The sequence below is a fragment of the Odontesthes bonariensis genome, chromosome 21 (assembly GCF_027942865.1).
Source record: "Odontesthes bonariensis isolate fOdoBon6 chromosome 21, fOdoBon6.hap1, whole genome shotgun sequence".
Lineage (NCBI taxonomy): Eukaryota > Metazoa > Chordata > Actinopteri > Atheriniformes > Atherinopsidae > Odontesthes > Odontesthes bonariensis.
In genome coordinates this window covers 33,567,586-33,594,622 of record NC_134526.1, presented here as the reverse complement: position 1 = coordinate 33,594,622, position 27,037 = coordinate 33,567,586, and the positions used below count along the sequence as shown (strand labels likewise).

The 27,037-nt window shown below is 44.8% G+C and overlaps 1 protein-coding gene across 1 annotated transcript in view; it reads right to left on the bottom strand.

Moving 5' to 3' along the window:
- Positions 1–27,037, bottom strand: part of gps1 (G protein pathway suppressor 1) — a 65,740-nt gene that overhangs the window by 14,906 nt on the left and 23,797 nt on the right. The window contains exons 6-10 of the mRNA XM_075454952.1: positions 9,742–9,819; positions 9,601–9,661; positions 9,197–9,282; positions 4,684–4,778; positions 132–237 (exon numbers count right to left, since the gene is read on the bottom strand). Coding sequence (XP_075311067.1) covers positions 132–237; positions 4,684–4,778; positions 9,197–9,282; positions 9,601–9,661; positions 9,742–9,819 — 426 coding nt within the window. The remainder of the gene's footprint in view (positions 1–131; positions 238–4,683; positions 4,779–9,196; positions 9,283–9,600; positions 9,662–9,741; positions 9,820–27,037) is intronic.

Sequence of the window (27,037 nt, the reverse complement as noted above, 5' to 3'; positions counted from 1 at the left end):
TCTGCCAGTAAACTAGGACCATGTCCAAAGGGATAGTGAAATGGCTTTAGATCAGATGACATGGACACACTCAGCTGCAGTCGCTCTAAAGCTGTGCACATCTAAAAAGGTGTTTCAGGATCTGCTCTTACCTTCATTTCATCCAGCAGCTTGAGACAAGACGCATACTTGGACTCATAGAACTTGAAGATGATGTCGCGGATCTGAGGTTCCAATTCCAGAAATAATTTAAAGGAGCTGGGGACAGAAAAAAGGAAACAGATTACACACACATACATACATACACATACATACACACACACACTACATACTACACTACATACTATTGATCAGGTGAACACTTTTAAGTACCTGGGGGTGCATATAGACAGCGATCTCAGCTGGCGTACCCAGGTGACCTATAGCCGCTTTCGGACTGTAGGAACCTTTGGCAGTTCTAATAACCTTTTAATCCGCGGGGCCGTTTTCTCCCATGTTCGGACATACAGGAACTCGGGGCTTTCTCCCTTAGTTCCTATAACTATTTAGCTCCTTCTCCGAGGTCGGGTCTTTTCATGGTTCTATAGAACGATCTGAGGGAGGTGTGTGGTGGTCGGTAGCTACGCCCCATGTCATGCTATCACGGCTGAAATGTTTCCTCATAGACACAGACACAACCGGCGGGTGTTTAATAAGTTAAACTTACACTGCTCTCCTTTGTCTGCAGCGCTCTGCTCTCCTTTCTTCCTTCATGAAATGAAAAAGTATCTCCTGACTCTCTGTGAGCTCTTCCAGCCTCGATATTAGACGCCTGATGTGATCGTCCATGATTAATATCACCATCATGCAGACCATGAACACAGTGGCCTCCCCGCTCTCCATATTAGATTCATTGTGGTGTTTTTTCTTCTCTAATTACTTTTACGGGTTTTGTTTTGTGTTTGAATGTGGCGCTAAACGGCTAACACGTCACTGAAGCAGACGGCTGCGCGCGCCGCATCAGTCCCTATCAGGTCCCGACTCATGTGCGAATGCAGACTGAAACAGAAGGACAGTTATCAGAACGAAATTCGAGTAGGACAGTTCTGATAACTGCGTTCCTATAACTACTCTGTCCGAAAGCGGCTAATGTCTGTGCCAGAATACACCAGCGTCTACATTTTCTGCACAGACTTAGAGTCTTTGGAGTATGTAAAAACATCATGTTAATCTTCTACAGAGCCACGATAGAGTCTGTTCTTCGTTATGGGATTACCTGCTGGTTTGGCAATCTCACGGTAAAACACAGGGCAGAAATCTCAAGCCTCATTAAAACAGCAGGTAGGATTATGGGGGTGATGTCCCCCCTTAACCCACAGGAGCTCTTTGAGCAGGCCACTATCAGTCAGGCGAATGTCATTGCATCAGATGGTGGTTATGTACTAAATGGGGAATATATTCTTTTAAACTCTGGGAGGAGGTTTAGACTCCCTCTGTGTAAACACAATCGCTACAAACATTCCTTTATACCTCAGTCTATTAACACATTGACTACCAGCGGTTTTTACAGAATTATGTCGAAGAATCCCAGCGTTCTAAACCATTTTTTTGACGTTTTTTGTACAGTCACAGCATATTATGTGATAGGGCCACTGAAACATGTTATGGCTCGTTTGAAAGCTGAGACTTTAAACTCTTTGTGGGTCAAAACTGCGTGTCTCTAGGTGCCGCCATTAGCGAGTTATCCTTAGCTAAACCAAGGCGGGTATCCACCAAAAATCAACAACAAACTGAGATCGGGGCTTTTGTGAAACGTGCGCTCTTTCAGCCTGTCGCACTTTAGATACTTACATATCCGGGTCAGAGGATTTGCGTCGTGTCGCATGTTGCAAAGCTAACCTGTTCATAAGACCGCCTCCTTAGACTTGTCGCGTGTCTTCTTCTCCTTCTTGTTGTTTGTTTATGTTACTTTACCGCCACCCTCTGGAAACCGACACGTGCGATTGGACAAAATGCGGAAATGCACAACAATCAGTGCAGCGTTATCAAAATTGTTCTTGAGTTCACGCAAAGCCATTGGCGTAAAGGCTCTAGCATGGTTGCCGCGTCTGCTCGCGCGAGCGGTGTTGATGACGTCACGAGTTCGTGCCCGCCATAGGACCCTATATAGTGGCGCAAGTCGTTGCGCGCCAGTAGTTGCAATTTTCTCCGTCACAGAGGTGGCGCTGCTACGTTAAGGTTACCTCTACTCTACAAGCACGAAAGTGGAGAAGAAAACAATGCCGCTGTCAAGGGCAGGAATACTGTCATCAATGATACTGCTGCAGTTTTCGGATCATTTTAATTTTTTAATTCAGTTAAAAGAGGTGAAGGTTTGAAGCCCCCGGCATCAACAGAGTCTCTGCCCTCTTCTTTGCCTTCAGGTATCTGTCCCGTAGCTTCTTCCACACATTCTTACAGAACTCTCCCTCTTTCCCAAAAGTTCTGCCAATCTCTGTACAGCAGTTTTGGGAGTTTACGTGCTCCCTGTGCTGTTTCACTGCAGTTTCGTACAGCTGCCTGTACAAACGCACCTCCTCACTGAGCCTGGTCTCACATCGGTCCATCCGGTTCGTTGTGCTCGGCGCCGCCAAGTTACAAAAATCGACTGGTGCACGACAACGCGCTGCGCTGTCTGTTCAAGGGAAGCGCCAGGCCTGAAACGTCATTTTGACGTCACGGTCCACCACCGCCGTGACAGACGCGGCAACCATGCTACCGCCTTAATGATCAAAATGTCCAGATGATGACACCAGTTTTTGAATGCCATCTATGTCAGTTCTGTTCATCACATAATTACAAAAATCACACAGAATGTGCATTAGAATGTATAGATTCAGAATCCATTAAAAAAAAACGTAAAAACATATTTTTACCATTTGGGAGCCAACGCATGGGCAGTAAAAACGTAGTTTTACGTGACAAAAAGGGACCTCTGCAGTTAGTGTTTGTACTGTAGGTGGTAATGGAATGGAGTAATGGCCATGAGGGTACTAGCTGAGAGGGGGGTATACATGAATGAATGTATCCTTGTTTGTACCATCTTTCTTAAATTATGGAATGAAGGAATTCTAGATATTTATCATAGAGTGAATGTGTGTTTGGTTCTGGAGGATGGGTTGGTATTGGGGGTGTGTGTGTGTGTGTGTGTGTGTGGTGGTGGTGGTGGTGGTGGTGGTGGGGGTGGGGGGGGGGGGGTATGGACTGGATGGGACAGGGGCAGTGGGTTAGGACATCCAATGTTTCTGAGCCTGTACCTTACATTTTATTGTTGTCTGTTGGTGTTGTCCTCTTATGTGTTTTATGGTGCTGTAACCTCCCTGTCTCCGAGAGAAATTTCTCCTTTGTGGAGACTAATAAAGAAACCTAACCTAACACACACACACACACAGCTGGAAACGACATGTGACAGCCGGAGTCTTGAGACCCCGTGGAGAAGGTTCTGCTGCCTGCAGCACGTTCAGGCGGGGTCAGTAATGGTGTGGGGAGGCATTTCTTTGGAGGGCCTCACAGCCCTCCATGTGCTAGCCAGAGGTACTCTGACTGCCATTAGGTTCCGGGATGAGACCTCAGACCCAGTGTGAGACCACATGCTGGTGCAGTGGGTCCTGGGCTCCTTCTGATGCATGACAACGCTCGGCCTCATGTGGCTGAAGTGTGTCAGCAGCTCCTGCATGATGAAGGCATGGATGTTATGGACCGGCCCGCCCGCTCCCCAGACCTGAACCCTGCCCGTTCCCCAGACCTGAAGTCTGCCCGTTCCCCAGACCTGAACCCTGCCCGTTCCCCAGACCTGAACCCTGCCCGTTCCCCAGACCTGAACCCTGCCCGTTCCCCAGACCTGAATCCTGCCCGTTCCCCAGACCTGAAGTCTGCCCGTTCCCCAGACCTGAATCCTGCCCGTTCCCCAGACCTGAACCCTGCCCGTTCCCCAGACCTGAAGTCTGCCCGTTCCCCAGACCTGAATCCTGCCCGTTCCCCAGACCTGAATCCTGCCCGTTCCCCAGACCTGAATCCTGCCCGTTCCCCAGACCTGAATCCAATCCAGCACATCTGGGACATCGTGTCTGGTTCCATCCACCAACGCCACGTTGCACCAGGAGCTGACTGATGCTTTCATCCAGGTGGAGGAGATCCGCCGCCTCATCAGGAGCATGGCCAGGCAGGTGGAGGCCACACAGGCAGGTGGAGGTCACACAGGCAGGTGGAGGTCACACAGGCAGGTGGAGGTCAAACAGGCAGGTGGAGGTCACACAGGCAGGTGGAGGTCACACAGGCAGGTGGAGGCCACACAGGCAGGTGGAGGCAACACAGACAGGTGGAGGTCACACAGGCAGGTGGAGGTCACACAGGCAGGTGGAGGTCACACAGGCAGGTGGAGGCCACACAGGCAGGTGGAGGCCACACAGGCAGGTGGAGGCCTGACTTGTCTGGAGGAGTTTCCACAGAAGTTGGATCAGCCCGTTTTATCCATGTTAGCTCCGTGGATCATTCTGATTCTCACTGATCATCTTCATTGTACTTTGTTCTCAACACATTCTGCTGTGTATATTTCATTGGAATATTTCATTCATTGAGATGTATGACGTGTTATTTTAGGGTTCCCTTTATTTTTTGGAGCGGTGTATATATACACATATGCATGTGTGTGAATGTTTCAGTCAGTAAGAAGTAGAACTTATCTACCTGCTGGAGATGACGTTCCGTTGGAGCTCCTGCCTGTCGAAGGTGGCCAAAGCACACAGGCCTCCATAAACAGCCACGTTACTGGGAGAGAGCAGCTGCAGGGAGAGCACAGCAGGGTCAGCATGGGTCCACCAGGATGTCTCATTCATGCATTCCACCTGCTCTAAGCAGGGCTGGCCCTGGAAACTGGGCAGAACCATGTCAAATATGCATGTGGAAATTCCCATTATTCACTGTTTGCTTTTTAATGGGCCTTCCCATTACAGACCAGCAAACAAAGCGGTCAACTGGATCACTGACAGGTCACCATCAGGGGCTTCCACTGAATGTAAGTACCACACTTCTATACACTTTTGTAAAAGTATTCAAACTGTCACTTGGTGGAATTTGTCTGTGTCCGAAATGATGGCAAAAAGTAAAAGAATTATTCATTTTATTCAAATTCATTTTACCAAGCCGTTTGGCATCTGTAACACAACATATGTGTGAAAGAGGCTTTTGAGTCTTGTTCAGTTTTTTAAATGAAAACATTTGAGAGAGGATTTTCCTGGTGGTGTGGAAGCTGTAGTGCTTGAGTCATTACTTCTAGTGTTTCAGAAAAGTTTTCACTATCTGTTATGATGAGTAAACATGAAATGCTTTGTATAGACTGAGACGTGCTGTATGAGTGTGTGACTGAATGGCTGAATGTGGCATGTAGTATTAAAGCGGCAGTCGGCAACTTTTTTTTAGTCATATTAGCTTGAACTGTCATGGGATTCTGGAAGTAGAATATTAAATAGGCTGTTTAGGAAAAATAACGAATTCTGTAGCTCCCTCTGGAGCCTGTAATCATTCTTGTAAAAACCGAGCGCTCCCGGCTGTTTTTAACCAATCAAGTTAGGGTGGAGGAATCCTACCTGTCAATCACAGCTTGTGCACACGCTGCTGAGCGTGAGTCTGCCCCAGCTTGTGTGCGCTCACACTGGTGTGAACTCACGTGCACAACCTCGTCCACAGAGGGGGAGGGGTTTGGGGGGCGATTCGGAGCTTGTTAGAGGTTGGGGGAGGGACCTGAAAGTTGTATCAGTTCAAATTTTCCGACTTTAGACTCGCAATTTTGAAAACCTGCCGACTGCAGCTTTAAAGTGCTTTGAGTTGTCGACTAAACTAGAAAAGCTCTATATAATCCGCCCTAACCATTCAGTGCATTTACCATTTCTATAGCATTCATCTCAGCCTACACACAACAGAAGCAGGATTTAGAAATACTGGGAACTTAGCACTTGGCCAACACTAAGAAGAAGCAAGATGCCTCCCTTCTCCACAGAGGATCTTAACACACTTCTGCACAAGATTGCAGAGCTGGAAATTAAAACTTGCAGGTTAGAGGTGAATGCCAAGATAAATGGACTGTGTGGGAATGAGACCACTTTGTCTTTAACTCAGAATTATGGACAATAACAAGGAAACACACAGCTAATCCACACCGGCTGGATTAGCATGGAGCACATCTACTTCAGTTCAGCATTCAACACAATCATCTCATCAAACTGGACCGGCCATGACTGAACACCTCCCTTTGCAAGTGGTTGCTGGACTTCCTGACAGGGAGACCACAAGCAGTGCGGGTCGGCAGCAGCACATCCTGCACCACCCCTGAACACGGAGGCCCCCCCAGGGATGTGTGTTGAGCCCCCTCCTCTTCACCCTGCTGACCCACAACTGCACGCCGCTGCACAACTCAAACTCCATCATCAAGTTTGCGGACGACACAACTGTGGTGGGTCTTCTAAGCAACAACGATGAGACAAACTACTGGAGTGAGGTGGAGAAGACAAAAGAGATTGTTGTGGACTTCAGGAGAGCACACACCCAACACCACCCACTGACCAACGGTACTGCTGGGGAAAGGGTGAGCAGCACCAAGTTCCTGGGTGATGCACGTCTCAGAGGGTCTGTCCTGGACCACCAACACCTCATCACTGGCCAAGAGGGCTCCCCAACGCCTCCACTTCCTCTGCAAAATAAGAAGAGCTGGAGCCCCGCCCCCCATCATGTGCACCTTCTACAGGGGGACGATCGAGAGCGTACGAGCCGCAGAAGGCCATCAGAGCAGCAAAGGGCTCACTCCCAGAAACTTGAAAGCTACTACCTCAACCACAACACATGCAGCATGTGGCAGGGAATCCAGGCTGTCACAAGCTACAGAAGAGCCATAGCAACCACAGACCCCCGAGGCCAGCACCACTCACACCAGTCACCTAGAAAAACTGGTTCTAGCACACATCAACCACATGTTCCCAGACACTGTCCACCCCCTCCAGTTTGCCTACCGTCCAAATCGATCAATGGACGACACGGTAGCAATAGCCCGGCCTTCACCATACCCTGCAACACCTGGAAGGCAGCAGAATGTATGGAACGTATAGAAAGGATGCTGTCTGGACTACAGTTCTGCCTTCAACGCCATCCACCCAGGCAAGCTGATTGGGAAGTTGACAGACCTTGGCATCCCAACCCCCACCTGCAACTGGATTCTGGACTTCCTGACAGAAAGACCACAGGTGGTGAGGATGGGAGGACGGGTGTCTGCTGAGCTCACAGTCAGCACAGGATCTCCATAGGGCTAACCCCAAACCCTTCACCCTGTACACCTATGACTGCATCTCCACCCAGGACAACACCATCATCATTAAATACGCTGAAGACACCCCCATCCTGGGGCTCATCAAGGGGGGAGACAAGTCAGGATACAGGGCCCTGGTTAACAACATCCTCATCTATGGAGAGGAGAACGACCTCATCCTCAACGCAGACAAGACCAAGGAAATAATACCGGGAGAATCCTCATCCTCTCCAGCCTCTCATCAAAGGGACTGAGGTGGAGAGGGCCGACAGTTACAGGCACTGCAGGTTCCATCTGACCTGAGCTGGACTCTTAGCACCACCCAGCAAAGGCTTTACTTCATCAGGCTGCTCAGGAAAGCTGGTCTGAACCATGGCCCTCTCACCCAGGCCTGCAGAGGACTGATGGAGAGGCATCCCTGTGAGGTATGGAAACACCACACAGGCAGAGAGGATTATAGGGACAAAACTTCCTTCCATGGACTCTGTATGTGCAGCGCTGTCTGAAAAGAGCAGAGGGAATCATCAGAGACTCTCTCCATCCGGCTCAGTCCCTGCTCAGACACAACGCTGCACATCCAACCTGAGACAGCAGAGCAGCATCATCACATAAAACTGGCTTTTCAACAGCTTCTTCTGCCAGTCAGGCTGATGGCAAAACCAAACTACTGAACAAGTGGAAAACAACACAATATTACCTCACTTTACTGGCATCTGCAACATGGGACTGTGTCATATTCCCTCTGATCAATTTTCTGATAAATGTGCAATATTCTATCAGTGCAATACTCCCACACAACTCTCTCTCGCTCTCTTACTAAAGTATTTTTAAGTATTTGAATAAAGTATTTTTCTATTCTACTCCCCCACCACAGCCCCAGAACATTTCTTATTCTGTCACCTAACATTGCTCTCTCATGTTGTTTAGAACAACCACCTTTTGTATAGTGTCTCCATATTTGATATTTTTTTCTTATTACAGTGCCTTATTTCCTAAAGTAGTATTGTGTTTCTATATTTTATACTTCTTATTTAAGATTCGTATTACCTAAACTGTTGACTAGGAGAGAGCCTCTGCACAAGACTTCCAACGTGTCTGGACTGTTGGTTTACCCACTAATGGCAAATAAAAAAAAAAAACCTTGAACCTTAGTACGTGCTGTATGTGTGAATGGGTGAGTGTGGCATGTAGTGGTGGAGCGCTTTGAGTGGTCAGTTAGACTAGGAAAACGCTCTACCAGTACAGTCCATTTACCATTTTACTGATCTAAAGCTGTTGTTCTATAATCTCATTTTTAATGGCACCTTTCATGTTTGTGGTGTGATGCACATCGGAACCTTTGGCACTAATCAACCTAGTTTCAGTTTTGTCATGACTGTAGCTCCCGAGAAAGAGCCTAGGTTTGCAAATCGGGGGGTTGCTGGTTCCATCCCCAGCTTCCTCTGACAAGTGGTCAGACACTGAACCTGACATTGCTTCTAATGGTGGCTTCATCGTTGTGTGAATGTGTGAGACAGAAAGGCCCTGCACAGCCTGCTGCACTCTATAGACTAAGGAACGCTGTATGAGGGAATGTGGCCTGTAGCGGAAAAGTGCTTCGAGTGGTCAACACAGACAGATAAAATACTTTATTTATCAATTCAATTCAATTCATTTTTATTTATATAGCGCCAAATACAAACAAATGTCATCTCAAGGCACTTAGATAATAAAGTCCAATTCAAGCCAATTGGAATTCAATTCATCACAGGGGGGAATTCCACATGAAGTCAGTTTACCATTTAACCTTTTACTTCTATCACTCTTGGATCTGAATTATTTGTGGCCAGTTTGAACCAAAAATGACCACAGGCAGGTTTGGATATTCATGCATTAAGTTTTGATAGTTGCAGTGTATCACCCTACCTCTGGGCAGTCACAATGGTCAAAAGAAGCCTGAAGGAAGCACTTGGCAGCTGGTTTGTATTTTCTGGAGGCCAACTCAGCCAGTCCTACAAGGAGAATGAAACAAAGTTTTTCTGTAATGGCAGAAATCGCTCAATATTTACTCACAGAAGAAGTGCAGTTATGGAATTATGTCTTTCACCCCTCATTACTCCAACTCCCCAGCCATGGGCCTGCTACAGTTCTTTACTTGACCCTGTTGTATACACAACTGCTGTGTTTATGTGGATTCACATGGAACATGGGTGAAAAGCTCTGTGATTCTTTTAGGTATGCATTCCACATGTCTTTGGCTGATTTTACCAGCGTGATAAGGGGTTAAAACTTTAAGCAGATCTGGGTGAAACTGCATCAGAGTACAATACCTGCAGCGCACTTTAATTTGGTGAGTACAGCTTGATTCTGGCTATCTCGCTCTCCTCTTTGCTACAGAAAAGGGAATGGAGACAGAGCAATAAGTGAAGGACTTTGAAACTGGACTTGAACAAAATTAAACTGGGGCTTACCTCGGCAATTTCCGGTGTAGACTCTGCTTTGTTGACATAGCTCAACACATGGGACCAGTTCTGGAGGTAAACACTAACCTGAAAGAGAAGAGTTACTCTTTAATATACTTCATTTGCCAATCCTGAATTGTTGAAACCTCTCTCAGTGGCATTTACTCCACTCAACTTTCCTGTCAGAACTTGCAAGATGCACAAAATGCTGGCATATAAGGACTTTAAGTGTAACAAAAAATGTACTGAGACTTTACTTTGGAGAACAAGGTGCTGTACAGTATCAAATACCTGTTGTTGGCAGAGTCTGATTGCATGTGTAGATGCAGCACAGTACATATACTGTAAATATAAATTTTAGCATAAAAGTGTAAACTGACATTAGATTTTTTTTTAATGAAGGTTATTGATATATAGAATGAAGTGGAGTGTTCCCAAGGCCAACCCCTGAGGAACTCCCCTGGTTACTCTAGCCTCTTTCACACATGCATTTACAAGCCTGGACTAATGCACTTTGATCATGCATCGCATCATTTGTCACAGTACAGAGGCGGAATGGAGGTCAATGTCGATCCGTTGCCGATGTGCCCCTGAGCTAGCAAGGTGGGTTAGAGATATTTACAGGACACAATACATAAGCAACATAATCCCTTCATTTTTCTTGCCTTACTTACATTAACTTCTTTAAATGGCTAAAATTATGCAACAGACATGTTGAGGGTAGCTACAGTGTAACTTCTGTGCATTCAGTGCATCTGTGCTTTTAGAGGGGAAGGACCGATGTAGTGGGAGTATGTGTGGGCTAAAAACAGAGGGGCTGCACACTGCTCTATAGTAAAAGAAGATGGTAAAAAATGATTAAATAATGAATACTGTAGCACCTCCCACTGGGTCCACTTGTCCATCTTTTAATAAACTGTACACATCTGTAAAACCAGGACCAGTTCTTGCTTTAAAATCTGGCCAAATTTGGACTGGATTTGGAATGCACATTTCCAGATATAATGGATAAAAACTACATTTAGATAAAAACTACATTTTCTGTCACCTTTGAGATGTCTTCAAGAAAAACGCATTTTTCTTGAAGACATCTCCAATCAAAGTGGTGGTGGATCACTCATTCCTTGCAGCTCAATGACTTCCAATGTTAAAACGGGAACTTCCCATGTTAAAACGGTCTTTTTTATAGCTGGGGTGCACTGCCTGGAGAATCTGATCCTGTCTTTCACTCAGTGTGACATGTGGGAAAAGTCAGAATTTGAGGCTCCTGGATAAAAGGAGTTCCTTCAGCATATTGATACTAAGATCTTGAGCTTAGAGTCATGTTTTAGATATAAAGATGTGACATTTAACAGTTGTGAAAACTATTACCTCAAATTTACGTTTCCAACAGCTTTTTCTGTCATTTTTTTATTATTATAGTAAGACAGAAACCTAGTGAGCAGCACACCAAAGTGTCAGTACACTTTTAAAACTAAACTGCAGAACCTCAGACACAGAGTCCACTCATTTTACAGTCACTGCCGCATCAGACGACTAGAGGGTCGAACAGAAATCTAATATTGGCATGCAGAGTAGGCGCCGCTTTAAAATGGTGTGGAACTTATCAAGGTTTATTGTTGCAAGATATATAGACAGAAGCCCTAAAATCTAGTTTATCCTTGATGTGTTTTTTTTTTTTTTTAAATATACGTCCGTATGCCATCATGTACGACAACAAGCACTCAAACAAGTGGAATTTATATGTACAAATTTCAGCAGTTTTCACTCACAAACATCAAACATTTTAAGAGAATATGCAGACAAGTGGATTCAGACTTTATTCGCAGCAGTTCACATATGCAGAAAAACTGCTCCATGCATTTGTTACTTCAGGATTGGACTGCTGTAATTCTTTATTATTGGGCTGTCCCACATATTCTCTGAAAAGCCTTCAGCTGATCCAAAATGCTGCAGCCAGAGTTTTGATGAGAACTAACAGCAGAAATCATATTTCTCCAGTTTTAGCTTCTCTTCATTGGCTCCCTGTTAAATTCAGAATAGAATTTAAGATTCTTCTCCTTACATATAAAGCTCTTAATGACCGAGCTCCATCATATCTTAAAGATCTCATTATAAGATATTTTCCTAACAGAGCACTTTGCTCTCAGACTGCAGGTTTACTTGAGGTTCCCAGAGTTTCTAAAAGTAGAATGGGAAGCAGAGCCTTCAGTTATCAGGCCCCTCTATTGTGGAATAAGCTGCCAGTAAATGTCCGGGAAGCAGACACCCTTTCCACTTTTAAGACCAGGCTTAAAACTTTCCTTTCTGATAAAGCTTATAGTTAGGGATGGCTCAGGTAATCCTGAAACATCCCATAGTTAAGCTGCTATAGGCCCAGACTGCTGGGGGGCCTCATCTGTCACACCTTTCCTCACTTTACTCTCTTTATGTATATGTGACATTATTGTGGTCATTAACTCGTGTTTCCCTGTTCCAACAGATATCCTTTGAATGGTATTACAGTGCCGCCGATTTTCGTGAAATCCGTCAGTTAATCTGTTGGTTTTAATCACATCAAAATTATTATTTTAATTATTTCATTTTCTGTGGGATCCGTCAGTTGGTCTGTTGCGGGGCTCACCTCAGCTGCGCGCTATCAACCAACATGTTGTCAAAAAAGAGGAAGGTCGACACTGAATGTCGCATCTTTCAGGATAAATGGAAAGAAAACTATTTCTTTTGGGAAGTAGGAGGCAAACCCGTGTGTCTTATTTGTTCTCAACAAGTGGCTGTAGCAAAGGAGTATAACATCAAACGGCACTATGAGACACACACCGAGAAATACTGCAAGTACACAGGGCAACTTCGGACTCAAATGCTAAACGAACTAGCATCATCGCTACAGAGACAGCAAGCCGTATTCTCCAAATGTCGAGATACACACGAAGGTTTGTTTTATTTTTATACATATCTTTGTCAACGCTTATAATTATTTTTTATTTTTGAGTGCACCATTTCTGAAATGGCTCAATTTCGTTAACTTATACATTTTACTTCGTTTCAAGGGGCAGTGAAGGCAAGCTACATCATCGCTTGGGAAATTGCTAGAGCATCCAAGCCTTTCTCGGAGGGTGCATTTGTCAAGACCTGCATGCTAAAGGCAGCCGAGCTAGTGTGTCCTGACAAGCGACAAGCTCTAGCTAACATAAGCTTATCGAGACCTACAGTGACGGAGAGAGTTGAAGAACTTTCTGGTGATTTGAAGAGTCAACTTAAAGACAATGTTAAGTCCTTCATCGCATTCTCTATTGCTCTCGACGAGAGCACTGACGTGACTGATGTAGTCCAATTAGCGATATTTACTCGCGGAGTGGATGCTTCCCTGAATATCACGGAGGAGTTTGTGTCAGTCGTGCCAATGACAGACACCACCACAGCTAACGACGTGTTTGTTAGTCTTGTCGGGGCCCTGGATAATCTGGAGGTGGACTGGAGTCTCGCTGTCAGTGTGGCTACCGACGGTGCGCCTTCTATGATAGGAAGAAAGGCAGGAGTAGTTGTGAAGTTGAGAGCGAAGGTAAACATAGCTAATCCAGATCAAGTATTCTGGAACTTTCACTGTATACTCCACCAAGAGGCTTTGTGCTGCAAAAGCCTGAAAATGGAGCATGTCATGCGTGTTGTTTTTAACACTGTGAATTTTATCAGAGCCAGAGGACTTAACCACAGGCAATTCGACGCTTTTTTATTGGAAAACGGCATTCCCTATCACACGGATGTGCGTTGGTTGAGTCGAGGCGCAGTGCTCAAACATTTCTACAAATTACGCACAGAGATAGCCGAGTTCATGCAGGGTAAAGGGAAGCCTGTGGTGGAATTGGACGACCCAGAATGGACCAGGGATCTTACCTTTTTAGTAGATATTACCGAACACCTAAATGTGTTGAATGTTATTATGCAGGGCCGCAACAAACTCGTCACAGAGTATTATGATAGTGTTTGTGCTTTTCAAAGTAAACTGGCATTATGGAAGACGCAGCTCTCCAAGTGCAATGCAGCCCACTTCCCCCATCTAAAGTCTCAGCCTGTCAAACATCAGAGCATGGACAAGTTCGCAAACTTGCTTTCCGGACTCAAGCATGAGTTTGACAATCGATTCACGGTTTTTACTGAACTGGAAAAGGAATTTGCGCTTTTTCGCTCTCCATTCACGATTGACGCTTCCGAGGTCCCAGAGACGATTCAAATGGAACTGATAGAACTGCAGTGTTGCGCACCGCTTGTGGATAACTACGCATCTGTTGCAATCGATTCATTCTATCAATCCTTGCCACCACAGTACCCAATGCTCACGGCCTTTGCAGGTAAAATACTTTGTATGTTTAGGACAACATATTTATGTGAGCAGGCGTTTTCCGTGATGAATATTAATAAATCGAAAGTGCGTAATCGCCTAACGCACGGACATCTAAATGATGTTATGAAAATAGCCATTGCTCAGAAACTGTCACCCGATATGGACAAGCTTGTGAAAGTTAAAAGGTGTCTGGCTTCGACAAGTAAAATGTAGCTGAAGTAGGCTGGTCTCCCCATTTATCATAACCCAGGGTGATATGGGTGGAAGGGAATAAAAGGGGTTGGGGTTGACTTGTGATGACTGGCAAAGTGTGCCTCATCTGTTGTGAACTAATTTAATGTTTTTAGATTGCTCATATTTGGCCATTTTTTGAATAACCTTTTTGTTTTACTAATTCCTACCTGATATTCAATCACATTATTGTTGTCACCTATTGTTGGAGTACTTAATTCTGGCGCTTACTTTCTGTGACTTGTTTAGGCCTACTTGGCCTGGTTTTCTTTTATTTGGCCTAATTCTGCATTGACGTTTTTTCATGTGCAAGCCTTCAATAAATATAATGAAAGTAATTAAGAGTTTACACTTGTGTTATTTGTAGGAAATGTGTATTTTTCTGGCACCTAGTGTCTATTTTGTTGTATTTGTAATTTATAAATGTAGGCTACTTGCATGGATAGGAAAATATTACATTTTTAGAGGGTAACTGTCTCCTGGTTTAGGTTGTAATTGTAATGTATGTAATTGTAGGCCTCATTGTGAGGCTATTTTGGTACCAATGCAATTTCATTTTGATGTGTAGGCCTTCATGGATCATTTCAAATAACCTGCCTATCCATGTGTTGAGTCAGTGTTTGGCCTTTTCAGTCTGAAAGTGAAATCCGGCCCCCTGAGGTCTCACTTGAAAAGAAATCTGCCCCCCTGACCAATTTCACCCTGGCACCCCTGGTGTAGGTGTTGATGGAAAAAGTTGTTGGGTCAATTTCAATACCACGTGTTTGAATGTGCCAATAATATTATCAAGCAAGTAAAAAAGCACCATACAGGAAGCAGAAAAGAGGTGAAGACAGCCACTGTTACGAGCATACACACTCACAGTAAACACTTCTGAATGGCTACAATCACACTTTGCCTCACTCACTGATCTCTGGAGTGTCATAGGGGAGGTGTCTATATTCCAGGGGCCAGAGTGGGAGACGTAGGATCCTATTTAAAACTGCTGGCTAAGGATAATCGGAAATACAGTAAAATGAGTGAGCATTGAAGTCTCCCAGCAGGACGAGGGAGTCTCCCAGAGGAGCACTCTCCAGTGCCTCCTCCAGGGACTCCAAAAAGGGTGGGTACTCTGAACTGCCGTTCGGTGCATAAGCACAAACAACAGTCAGGACCCGTCCTCCCACCCTAAGGCGGAGGGAGGCTACCCTCTCGTCTACCGGGGTGAACCCCAATGTACAGGCGCACAGCCGGGGGGCAATAAGTATGCCCACACCTGCTCTACGCCTCTCACCACGGGCAACTCCAGAGTGGAAGAGAGTCCAACCCCTCTCGAGGAGGCTGGTTCCGGAGCCCAAGCCATGTGTCGAGGCGAGTCCAACTATATCTAGCCGGAACCGCTCAGCCTCGCGCACCAGCTCAGGCTCCTTCCCCAGCAGAGCGGTGACGTTCCACGTCCCAAGAGCCAGCTTCAGTAGCCGAGGATCAGACCGCCAAGGTCCCCGCCTTCGGCCGCCGCCCAGCTCACACTGCACCCGACCCCCATGGCCCCTCCCACGGGTGGTGAGCCCGTAGGAAGGGGAACCCGTGCCGTTTCTTCGGGCTGTGCCCGACCGAGCCTCACGGGCACAGACCCGGCCACCAGGCGCTCGCCGGCGGGCCCCACCCCTGGGCCTGGCTCCAGGGGGGGGCCCCGGTGACCCGCGTCCGGGCGAAGGAACACGGTATCCAAAAATATTACTCATCATAAGGGTTTTGTGAGCTGTTCTTTGTCTGGTCCCTCATCTAGGATCTGTTTGCCATGGGTGACCCTACCAGGGGCTTAAAGCCCCAGACAACATAGCTCCCAGACTCATTGGGGCACGCAAACCCCCCCACCACGGTAAGGTGACAGCTCACGGGGAGGCCGGAAAAGGGTGGAATGCCCTCTCCGGGTCGGGAATGGGAATGAGATCCTTCCCCAAGTGGAGGAGTTCAAGTATCTCGGGGTCTTGTTCACGAGTGAGGGACGAATGGAGCAGGAGATTGACAGACGGATCGGTGCGGCGTCTGCAGTGATGCGGGCTCTGCACCGGCCCGTCGTGGTGAAGAAGGAGCTGAGCCAGAAGGCGAAGCTCTCGATTTACCGGTCAATCTATGTTCCTACCCTCACCTATGGTCACGAGCTGTGGGTAGTGACCGAAAAAACGAGATCGCGAATACAAGCGGCCGAAATGAGTTTCCTCCGCAGGGTGTCTGGGCTCTCCCTTAGAGATAGGGTGAGAAGCTCGGTCATCCGGGAGGGGCTCGGAGTAGAACCGCTGCTCCTCCGCATCGAGAGGAGTCAGATGAGGTGGCTCGGGCATCTAGTGAGAATGCCTCCTGGACGCCTCCCCGGTGAGGTGTTCCGGGCCCGTCCCACTGGGAGGAGGCCCCGGGGAAGACCCAGGACACGTTGGAGAGACTATGTCTCTCGGCTGGCCTGGGAACGCCTCGGGGTCCCCCCAGAAGAGCTGGAGGAAGTGGCCGGGGACAGGGACGTCTGGGTCTCTTTGCTCAAGCTGCTGCCCCCGCGACCCGATCCCCAGACCAGCGGAAGATGATGGATGGATGGATGGATACAGTAAAATAGTTATTCACGTCGGCGGTAATGAGTTCTGGGTTCATCAACGTGCTGCCTTGATGAGTTGCCCACTAGATTTCTAAAGTCTGTGCTGAGCAGTTCGTTACCACAACTCGCTCATCTAGTCAACATCTCACTCCAGACTGGAACATTTCAAAGGCCTTAAAAACCGCTGTCATTAAGCCTCTTCTAAAGAAGAGCAGCCTGATGCCACAGTACTGAACAACTACCGGCCCATATCAAACCTGCCATTCTTAGGCAAAGTCCTAGAAAAAGTTGTATACCAACAGCTTAGTGACTTTCTCCTGTCTAACAATGCTTTTGATACTTTCCAATCAGGCTTTAGGCCCCACCACAGCACTGAGACAGCTCTGATCAAGGTGACAAATGACATCCGCCTGAACATAGATGCAAGTAAAGTCACAGTCTTAGTTCTGCTGGACCTGAGTGCCATGTTAGTCCAGTGTTCAGGTCTCTGCACTGGCTTCCTGTCGCTCAGAGAATAGACTTTAAAACAGCTCTGCTCGTGTACAAGTCTCTTCATGGTCAAGCACCAAAGTACATCTCTGACATGTTAGAGCCATATGAACCAACTCGGGCTCTGAGAACCTCAGGGAGGGGTCTCCTGCTGGTGCCCAGAGTCAGGACTAAACAAGATGAGGCTGCGTTTCAGTTTTATGCTCCTAACATCTGGAACAGCCTTCCAGAAGATGTGAAACAGGCCTCAGCTCTGACAATGTTTAAATCCAGGCTGAAAACAGTTCTATTTAGCTGTGCATATGACACCTGGAAGTATTTTATCTGCACTCTTCACTTTTAAATGAATGAATTAATGATTATTTTTAATGGGTTTTTTGTTTTTTATTCTTTTTTTTTAATGATTTTATTGCATTCTTGTGATTTTATGTAGCTGTAAAGCACTTTGAATTACTTTGTGTAGGAATTGTGCTCTATAAATAAAATTGCCTTGCCTAGTTTTTTTAAACATGCTGTGAAATCTAACATTTTCCTCCACAGACAGCTGTTATTCTTTAACATTTTCTGTAATCCATTCTTATGCATGGTGTGGTCTGCTGAGGTTCCCCATCACTCACTCTGGAAGGGTTTTCTCTTTGGTTGCTAGGCAAGGCAAGTTTATTTGTACAGCACAATTCAACTACAAGGCGATTCAAAGTGCTTTACAGAGACATTAAAACAGTAGAAATAAAAAGCATGAAATAAGAACAATAGACAGAATCAGATAAAATCAGTAGTTAGAATGGGATTAAGTTTGGAGCTTTATTCAAACCCAGCTGAAAATAGGTGTGTCTTCAACCTGGACTTAAACACACTGAGTGTTCCAGCTGATCTGAGGCTTTCTGGGAGTTTGTTCCAGACATGTGGAGCATAGAAGCTGAATGCAGCTTCTCCATGTCTGGTTCTGACTCTGGGAACTGATAGAAGACCGGATCCAGATGACCTGAGGGGTCTGGAAGGTTCATACTGGGTCAGGAGGTCACTGATGTATTCTGGTCCTGGACCTTTTAGAGCTTTATAGACCAGCATCAGAACTTTAAAGTCTATCCTCTGATGGACAGGCAGCCAGTGTAAAGACCTCAGAGCTGCACTGATGTGCTCCACTTTTTTGGTCTTAGTGAGGACTCGAGCAGCAGAGTTCTGAATGAGCTGCAGTTGTCTAACTGACTTTTTAGGTAGACCTGTAAAGATGCCGTTACAGTAATCAAGCCTACTAAAGATGAATGCATGGACTAGTTTTTCCAGGTCCTGCTGACACATCAGATCCTTTAACCTCGATATATTCTTAAGGTGATAGTAGGCTGACTTTGTTACTGCCTTATTGTGTTTTTCCAAATTTAGGTCCGAGTCCATCACTACACCCAGATTTCTGGCCTGGTTGGTAGTTTCTAGGTGTATAGATTGAAGTTCTGTGGGGACCTGTAATCGTTTCTCTTTGGCTCCAAAGACAATTACCTCAGTTTTGTTTTTGTTTAGCTGGAGAAAGTTGTGGCACATCCAGCCATTAATCTCCTCAATGCATTTACCAAGAGCCTGTACAGGGCCTCGGTCTCCTGGTGACATTGTAATATATATCTGCGTGTCATCTGCATAGCCATAGTTTATTTTGTTGTTTTTTATAATCTGTGCCAGTGGGAGCATGTAGATGTTAAACAGAAGAGGTCCCAGGATGGAACCTTGGGGAACTCCACATGTGACTCTTGTGTGCTCAGATGTAAAGTTACCTATTGACACAAAGTATTTCCTGTTCTCTAAGTATGTTTTGAACCAGTTTAGTACAGTTCCGGAAAGACCCGCCCAGTTTCCAGTCGTTTCAGTAATATATTGTGGTCAACTGTATCAAATGCAGCACTGAGATCTAGTAAAACTAAGACTGACATGCTGAGGTGCCCTTGAGCAAGGCACCGTACCCCCATGCTCCCCGGGCGCCTTCTGGCTGCTTCATGGCTGCCCACCGCTCCAGGTTGGCATCTGTCTCCAATTGTGTGACCCTGTGCATGTGCATGTGTGTCAAACAGGTGCCAACCTGGATGGGTTAAAAGCGGAGGACAAATTTCGTGTGTACATATGTACGCATGACAATAAATCTGATAAAAAAAAAGACATTTTTCCACCGTCTGTATTGAGACATATGTCATTAAACACTTTGGTCAGAGCAGTCTCAGTGCTGTGGTGCTGTCTAAAACCTGACTGGAAGGTGTCATAGCAGTTATTTTGTTTTAAAAAGTAATTAAGCTGTTGAAAAACTGCTTTTTCAATGATCTTACTTAAAAATGGGAGATTTGAGATAGGCCTGTAGTTGTTCATTTGTGTCTCTTTCAGCAGAGGTTCGATTCCAGCTGTGTTTAGTGGCTCTGGAAACACACCTGACATTAAAGACAAGTTCACCATCAGTAACAGGTCTGACTCCAAAATCTTTGAGACCCTTTTGAAAAAAGCTGTTGGCAGGATGTCTAAACAGCAAGAGGAGGAGTTCAGCTGACGTAAGATGTCCTCCAGGTCTTTGCTGTTAATGGGTTGGAACTGTGTCATGGTGTTTAAAGCGGTTTTCAGTGGAGACAGTACATATGCTGAACCTGCTGCTGATGATGCACCAACTGCTTGTCTAATATTTTGGATTTTGTCTGTGAAGAATTTGGCAAAGTCATTGCAGGCCATGGTGGAATGAAGTTCAGTTTCCACCAACACAGGAGGGTTTGTTAGCCTGTCAACTGTAGCAAATAAGGCCGGAGCATTAGGACTGTTTTTGGTGATGATGTTAGAGAAGTAGGACTTTCTTGCATTCCTCAGTTGTAAATTATAAGAGTGAAGTTTCTCTTTATAGATGTTATAATGAACCTGGAGATTTGTTTTTCTCCATCTGCGCTCAGCTTTCCGACACTCTCTTTTTCCATTTTTCACCAGTGTGGAATTTGGCCATGGAGACTTCTTCCTTCCAGAGATAACCTTCACCTTAATGGGAGCAATAGCATCCATAACATTTAACATTTTAGCATTGAAGCTACTGATGTGGGAGAAGGATGTCATGACTTCTGGCCTAGTTACATCGTGTGCCTTGCTGACTGGTTCAGATGAATATTGTTGATAGTTAGAATCAGTTGTTTAACATTAGGCGCCTCCAGAGAGTGCCACGTACGGTTGTTTTGATGAAGACAAGCATAAAGAGGTATCACAGAAGGAAGACAGCGGACATTTTGTACATTCTGTATGCATATTTGCTGTGACAGTTTGTTCAATAAACTCCCCAATGGACGGCTGACCGACGCGTGATTCGTCTCCTATTTTCTCCACAACATAATGGTGACCCCGAATTCGTGAGATTTTGCATCTGGATCCCGGCGAAGCGTGTCCTTGTGCCCCGACAACCGACATCAGCTGTAACAAGCCAGCAGGTTGGATGTTTTTCCTACCATTACGCAGCTGATTTCTGTTAGTGGAGCACGGCTGACCGCTTTTGTCCGGCTTCCCCAAATTTAAAAGAACACAGGAGAGAGTACGGATTCTGCATCGGTAAGCATTTCATTGTTACCTCTGCGCAGGGGGGCTGCTGAAATTGTTTGGAAATCTTGGGCCAAGAGGAGCCAGTTTGAATTAAGATAAAAATTGGGTAAACAGCAGCTGGTGTGAGACGTGTTTGGTAAAGCAGACAGCTGTGAGCAGCTGGTCTGGCTTGTGTTGTTGTATTTTTTGTGGTGATTAAAGCAGGCTAGTCGCTAATGCTCGGGCAGGTAATAAATCGATGAGTTTAAACTGGAATAGTGGATACGCTTTTAGAGCGGGCAGGGTGGAAATCACCCATTCATAGTGATGTCATAGAGCCAATGGCCGACCTTTAATGCATTGGGGATTGGGCTACCGTGGGACTACGGCTTACATTAGTCATTAATATATGTGAAAATTATTTTCACTAGTCAAGGAGTAGACGAATGCTGGTAATTGATTGACTTGCGAACATAAAAGTTTGAAGGTGGAATCAAAAGAGCAGTTCAAGAAAGCTCCGAAAAAGTCAATTCCAGTTCTATACGGGCACATTTTAAATATATATGTATATATAAATTGGCCACAGGAGATTATTATAAGAGGTCATAGGGAAGCTGATAAGTACACGTCAGCATCTGTTGCTTTGGTCAGAGACCATATCACAAGGCTTGTAGAGAAAACACATTTTGTATTTCATATATTGCCGACACCAACATCTCCTGAAAAATTAAAAGTCTAAATGAAAGAAATTGATAATTTAAAACTGTGAAGATTTGAACGGTGACTGACACAAAACTTTGATCGACTGACTTGGTGTGAGTGTGTGTGACCGGTCTTTGTTTGTCTGTCAGTGTGTGTGAAATCCTGCTGTTTTATGTGAATCTAAAAAGAAGAAAAAGTTATTTTGTATGATGAATCAAGTTTCTCATCTCATCCCTTGACTTTTGAGTATTTTAGTCATTTTGAGTTAACACATAGAGTTAACACAACGTCCTACTTATAATCTTAGGCCAAATAAAAATTAAGTGAGTGCAGAGACACTCAGATTTGCTCATGGTTATAATTGCTTCATTGTTATAATTGCTGCATTGATAGTTTGTTGAAATAAGGTGTTGTTACAGTGAAGAGCTGTGATTTTTAAACGCTGTGTTTATTTCTTTAAGATTCTGTATTTTCGTTGAGTGCATCTTGTTACTATTGAATTACTGAATACTGCTGTGATTGGTGTTAAGTTTCTAAAGTTCTATTTTCAACAGGCGAGTGAAGGTGTTTGGCTTTCAGGGGGACAGAGAGTGCTGCGCGCTCACGCGGCTGGTGTGTAGGCGCGTGGTTTGTCCTTGGCATTTTTCTACAGCTGCAAATGTTCGTGTGTGACCGCATTTTCTTTCCTTGTCTCCCAGGGCACTTTATGGTTGAACTGTAATAATTATTAGTTTTCTTTAGGTAATGTGCTAATTGCGGAGTTGTTATCAGTCGAGTAATGAGGGTTTCGCAAATCTTAGAGAAGAGTTTCTGTCTCTAAGGCATTGTTGACATTCCTGATAAAGAGAGTTTTCGCTTATGCATTGTTTCTGTATCTTTTGGTCTGTATTGTCCCTGTCCACAGCGTGTTAAATTGTATTTTTTTCTCTTTCTTAACAAACGTCATTTTGAGGTGATGAATAGGGCAATTGGTATTTCTCCCTGTCCAATGCTGGACAGATTGTATTTCTTCCTCTTTCTTAACTTGTTACAAAAATGTGACAAACGTCATTTTGAGTAGGGGTGTGGTTCAATTGTTATGTTTGGGAGGAGTTAATAACAGCCTGGGAAGTAGACGTGGTGGTGTGTTCATATTTGATTGGTTAGAATTCACGTGGTTCATTGGAGGCGGGCTTAGAGGTGTGTTCATATTTTATTGGTTAGAAGTTACGTGTCCCAGACGTGTTTCATTGGAGGTAGATTTAGAGGTGTGTTAAGATTTCATTGGTCAAAAAAAAATATATATTTTTTCATTGTCATTGGTCAGAATTGACGTAGCTGTGACGTGCATTGTATCATCTGTATTGGTAGAGAGACATTGTGTATGGATTGGTTCGGAAGCATCCGGATGTGAGCAAAAGGGGGGGGCAACGCCTTTAGCCTGAGTCACTTCAAACAGAGTAAGCATTAACTGAGCTTTCGATTAGCAATAAATTAATATTGGGTAGCATTAGTAATACAGCTAGTATTGATTAGCAATAATTAGTATTGATTAGCAATAACTAGCATTGATTAGCGATAACTAGCATTGAATAGTATAATTAGCATTGAATAGCATAATTAGCATTCGATTAGCATTGGTCAACAAGGAAGCTAGTATTGATTAGCAATAGTAAGCATTTGTTAGCATTTCGTTAGCATTTCGTTAGCCATTATTAGCATTGATCAGGAACACAATTAGCATTGATTAGCAATAGCAATAAGGCAAATATTGGTTTAAATCTTAATTAGCAATAGGTTAGCATTTATTAGCAACAGCTAGGAAGCTAACATCAATTGGCATTGGTTAGCAAACATTAACATTAGCAATAATAGTAACCTAACTCCAAACTAGAAGTCAAAAAGCTAAATTAGCCTAACATTGAATTAACATTGGTTTAATTTAAGTTTAAAAAACCAACCTAGAGCATAAGCTTTCAAAGCTAACATAGGCCAACCTGAACACTAGCATTGACAATATCCAATCCAATAATTAGCAGCATCTAAGCTAAATTTAGCCGAGCATTAAATTAGCATTGATTAGAGTTAGTTTAATTTAAATTGACTTTCAAGAGTTGAAAGTTTTACATTCCTTTGAAAATGCAGAGTTATATCCAACACTGCCAGGAGCAGTAAACATACAAGGAGATTCGGAAATAAAAGATCACAAAATATCTCATGAACGTCCAGAACCACAAATAGCTACATCAAGCAGTCATGGAGCTCCTGAGCCAGGCGCCGTCTGTAATTCAGATCAGGCAAGGGGACAGCTCCCACAATATCAAAAATCACCAGAACTGGCACCTCCAGTTCAAAAGGCATCTTCTGAAGAACATAAGAGTCCAACAGCGTCAGCACCGAGTTTGATAGAAATGACGCAGGGACAGTATGTGCCGTGGCAGACGCTCGTCCTACGGGGGGCTGGTTGCTCGATTGCCGGACATTCACACAGGTGCAAGCAAATGGATAAGAGCTTTTGAACAAGAGACTGTGCATAAACTGTTGTCTGTGGGACACATTAAGGCAGTGTGGGCACTGTGTTTTGGAACTTCTACCATGGAGGGCATTTTGAGACACAGTGAGAATGACTGGATGTTAAGCCACCGAGCTGATGGAACTGACTTTAATGCATATCGAGCTGCACTCTGGAGAGCGTTACGAGATGAGTTTCCTGTGGGAGTGGACCTCGAAGCATTAAAGGGGGAGCCACTGTCAGGAACAGAGAGTCCGGCTGTGTATATTGCACAACAATTGAAGAAATGGAGACAAGAGTCTGAGGGAGAAATTGAGAAGAGCCCAGCTTGGGTGACATTGTTCAGAGTTTCCATCAAAGAGGCTCTGCCTGCCCCAGTTCAGGGGAGGCTGGAGGATGTGGTGGGGTTGAATTCAATGTCACATGGACAATTCCGCGACCACGTGGTGCATGCAGTAAACAAATACAGAAAAGAACTGAAACGGAAGGAGCAGGAGAAGGATATGCAAAGGGAACTTGCACGGTTGCAGTTAGAAGAACTGCAAGCGAAGCAAGAAGTACAAAATGAGGCCATGACAGCGGGGGCCGCTGAACAGCCATCACAGGGGCAAGTCCATCGTCGACCCTGTCAAAGGTCAAGAAGAGGTGCACCTGGAGGACGAAGGTCCTCGGGGGCATGTTGGGCCTGTGGCGAGAGGGGACACTTTGTTTACAGCTGTCTGAGAGCACCGAGAAACCCGAGTGTTCGGCAGGACCGTGGCCAGTCCCTGGGGGGCGGAGCAAGTGGCCCGGCAGGTCCAAGGCGTTCCTCTGGCAGAGGAATCCCAGTATTGGTTTACATTGACATATAGAGGTAAGAAGTACACTTACATCAGACGTACTCAAAAGGGTTTAAAAACCGCCCTCAGGTGTGTCATTATTACAAAACAAAACAAAGTTTTTAAGTTAAATGTGTCACTATTACTAAGTTTCTATAACTTAAATTTAAATATGTCACTATTACAAAACAAAACAAATTTTTCTAAATTTAAAATTTAAAATATTTGTAAAATCTAAACAAAACCAAGTTTCGAATTTGAATTTTAGCATTGATAGCCTAAGTTAGAGTATCTATTTATCCCATAGGGAATTACTGATATCTCTCCATCCCACGTGGTGGGAGTAAGTAAAGCGCCATGTCCAAAATAAATAAATGTATTAATGAATAAAATTAAGAATAAAACAAGTATGATCTTTTTCTTGGGAAGATTTGGCAATAAAATGTGCTTCCTCTGGAAGGAATCATGGAAAATCCAAAGATCAAAGGTTGAAAGCACAACTGGAGAGGACAAACGAGGCTAAGTTAGCCTTTGAAAGTTTGAAACAAAATTAGCAAAAGTCATCCAAAACCGGCAACACTAAACTATGAGAAGCCATTTTTCTTATATGTCTCCAATAGACACCATAAGATTTCAGAACTAATAAATCAGAGTAGGTATGTTGTGACTCGGACAGGATGTTTGCAGGTTGTGCATCTTTTGACACGTCCAGATGTGAGAATACAGAAGTGTACTACATCGGGATCTGCGGATGTCATTCCACATGAGTTTGAAGGAGAACCACATGAGCGTGTGGCAGAAGCTGTGAGATACATTAAACTGAGACCTGACTTAGAAGCAACTTCACTTGTGCAGGCTGACGTCACTTATGTTGTGAGATCATTTGGGTAATCATGCAGGTTTTGCAGTTGTGAAACAGGAAGGTGGAAAACTTGTGACAGTGGAAGCTGAGAAGTGTGAACAGCCATGTTCGGCACAGTTGGCTGAACTGAAGGCATTAACGGAAGCATGTTGACTGGTGAAAGGTAAGGTGGCAAATGTATACACAGTTTCTGCATATGCTCATGATATTTGCTATTTGTTTGAAGCAGTTTTGAAGCAGAGAGGGTTCAGGAGGTCAGACGGAAGTCCAGTGCGACAGGAGGTCCAAATGAAGGAGCTGATTGCAGTCATGACAATTGAAAATTGGCAGTGATAAAGTGTCATATAATCGTAAAGGTAACGAAGTGGTCGGTAAAGGTAATAACGCGGCTGATGAGGCAGCGAAAGTAGCATCAAAGTGCCAGCTTGCTGTTTTGGCACCAATGGTGTTACTGGAGCCAGAGGTCGCGCCATCACAAGGATATTGGTCATACATATTGGATAAATAGTCGTAAAAAATTTTTTGGTAAGGTAATTGATTCATCTGTCTGTCATTCCATCAGAGATTAGCTCAAATAATGGTTAAGTGTTTGTTTAGAAAAGTGCAAGAGGCATTCTGCAGCAGCTGCGAATCAAGCAGCGCTGTGGGGCCGTTTATCATCCACAGAGTCAAGGGATGGTTGAGAGGATCAAAGGTACCTGGAAAGTGAAATTGAATTGAATCTGTGCTTCAACTAAACTAACTGGATGCTTTGCTGCTTGCACTAATGAGATTTCGTATGTAGACATATAGAGTCACGCACTAACACCGCATAAAATGCTAACCTCAGTTGAGAGGTCCCTTTAAAGGGCCCCCACTTGAGCAGTTGCGAACAGAGTGGACAGTTTACATGAAGCAATTAACTGCAATCCACAGAACAATCTATCTACAGGAGGAGTCCAGAGACTTGAGTCTCGAACAGCTGGTTGAGAGACCAGTGGTGCCGGGCGACCAGGTGCACATCGAAGTGTTCCGAAGGAAGTGGCTTGAGCCAAGACAGAAAGGACCGTACACAATGGTGCGAGTAACATCAACAGCAGTTCAAATGGAAGGTAGCAACACATGGTACCATTTGAATCACTGCACTAAGGTTCGAACTAAAGACACAGACGGAGTCGAGTCCGAGGGAAAGGATTAACAAAAGGAAGAGGTTAAGATTTCTGGCACTGTGAGCATCTAGGTGTGGGTGTTGGCCGACAGCATGGGCTCAGGAGAACGAGGCCTGGAGATGTTGGACGGGATCCCG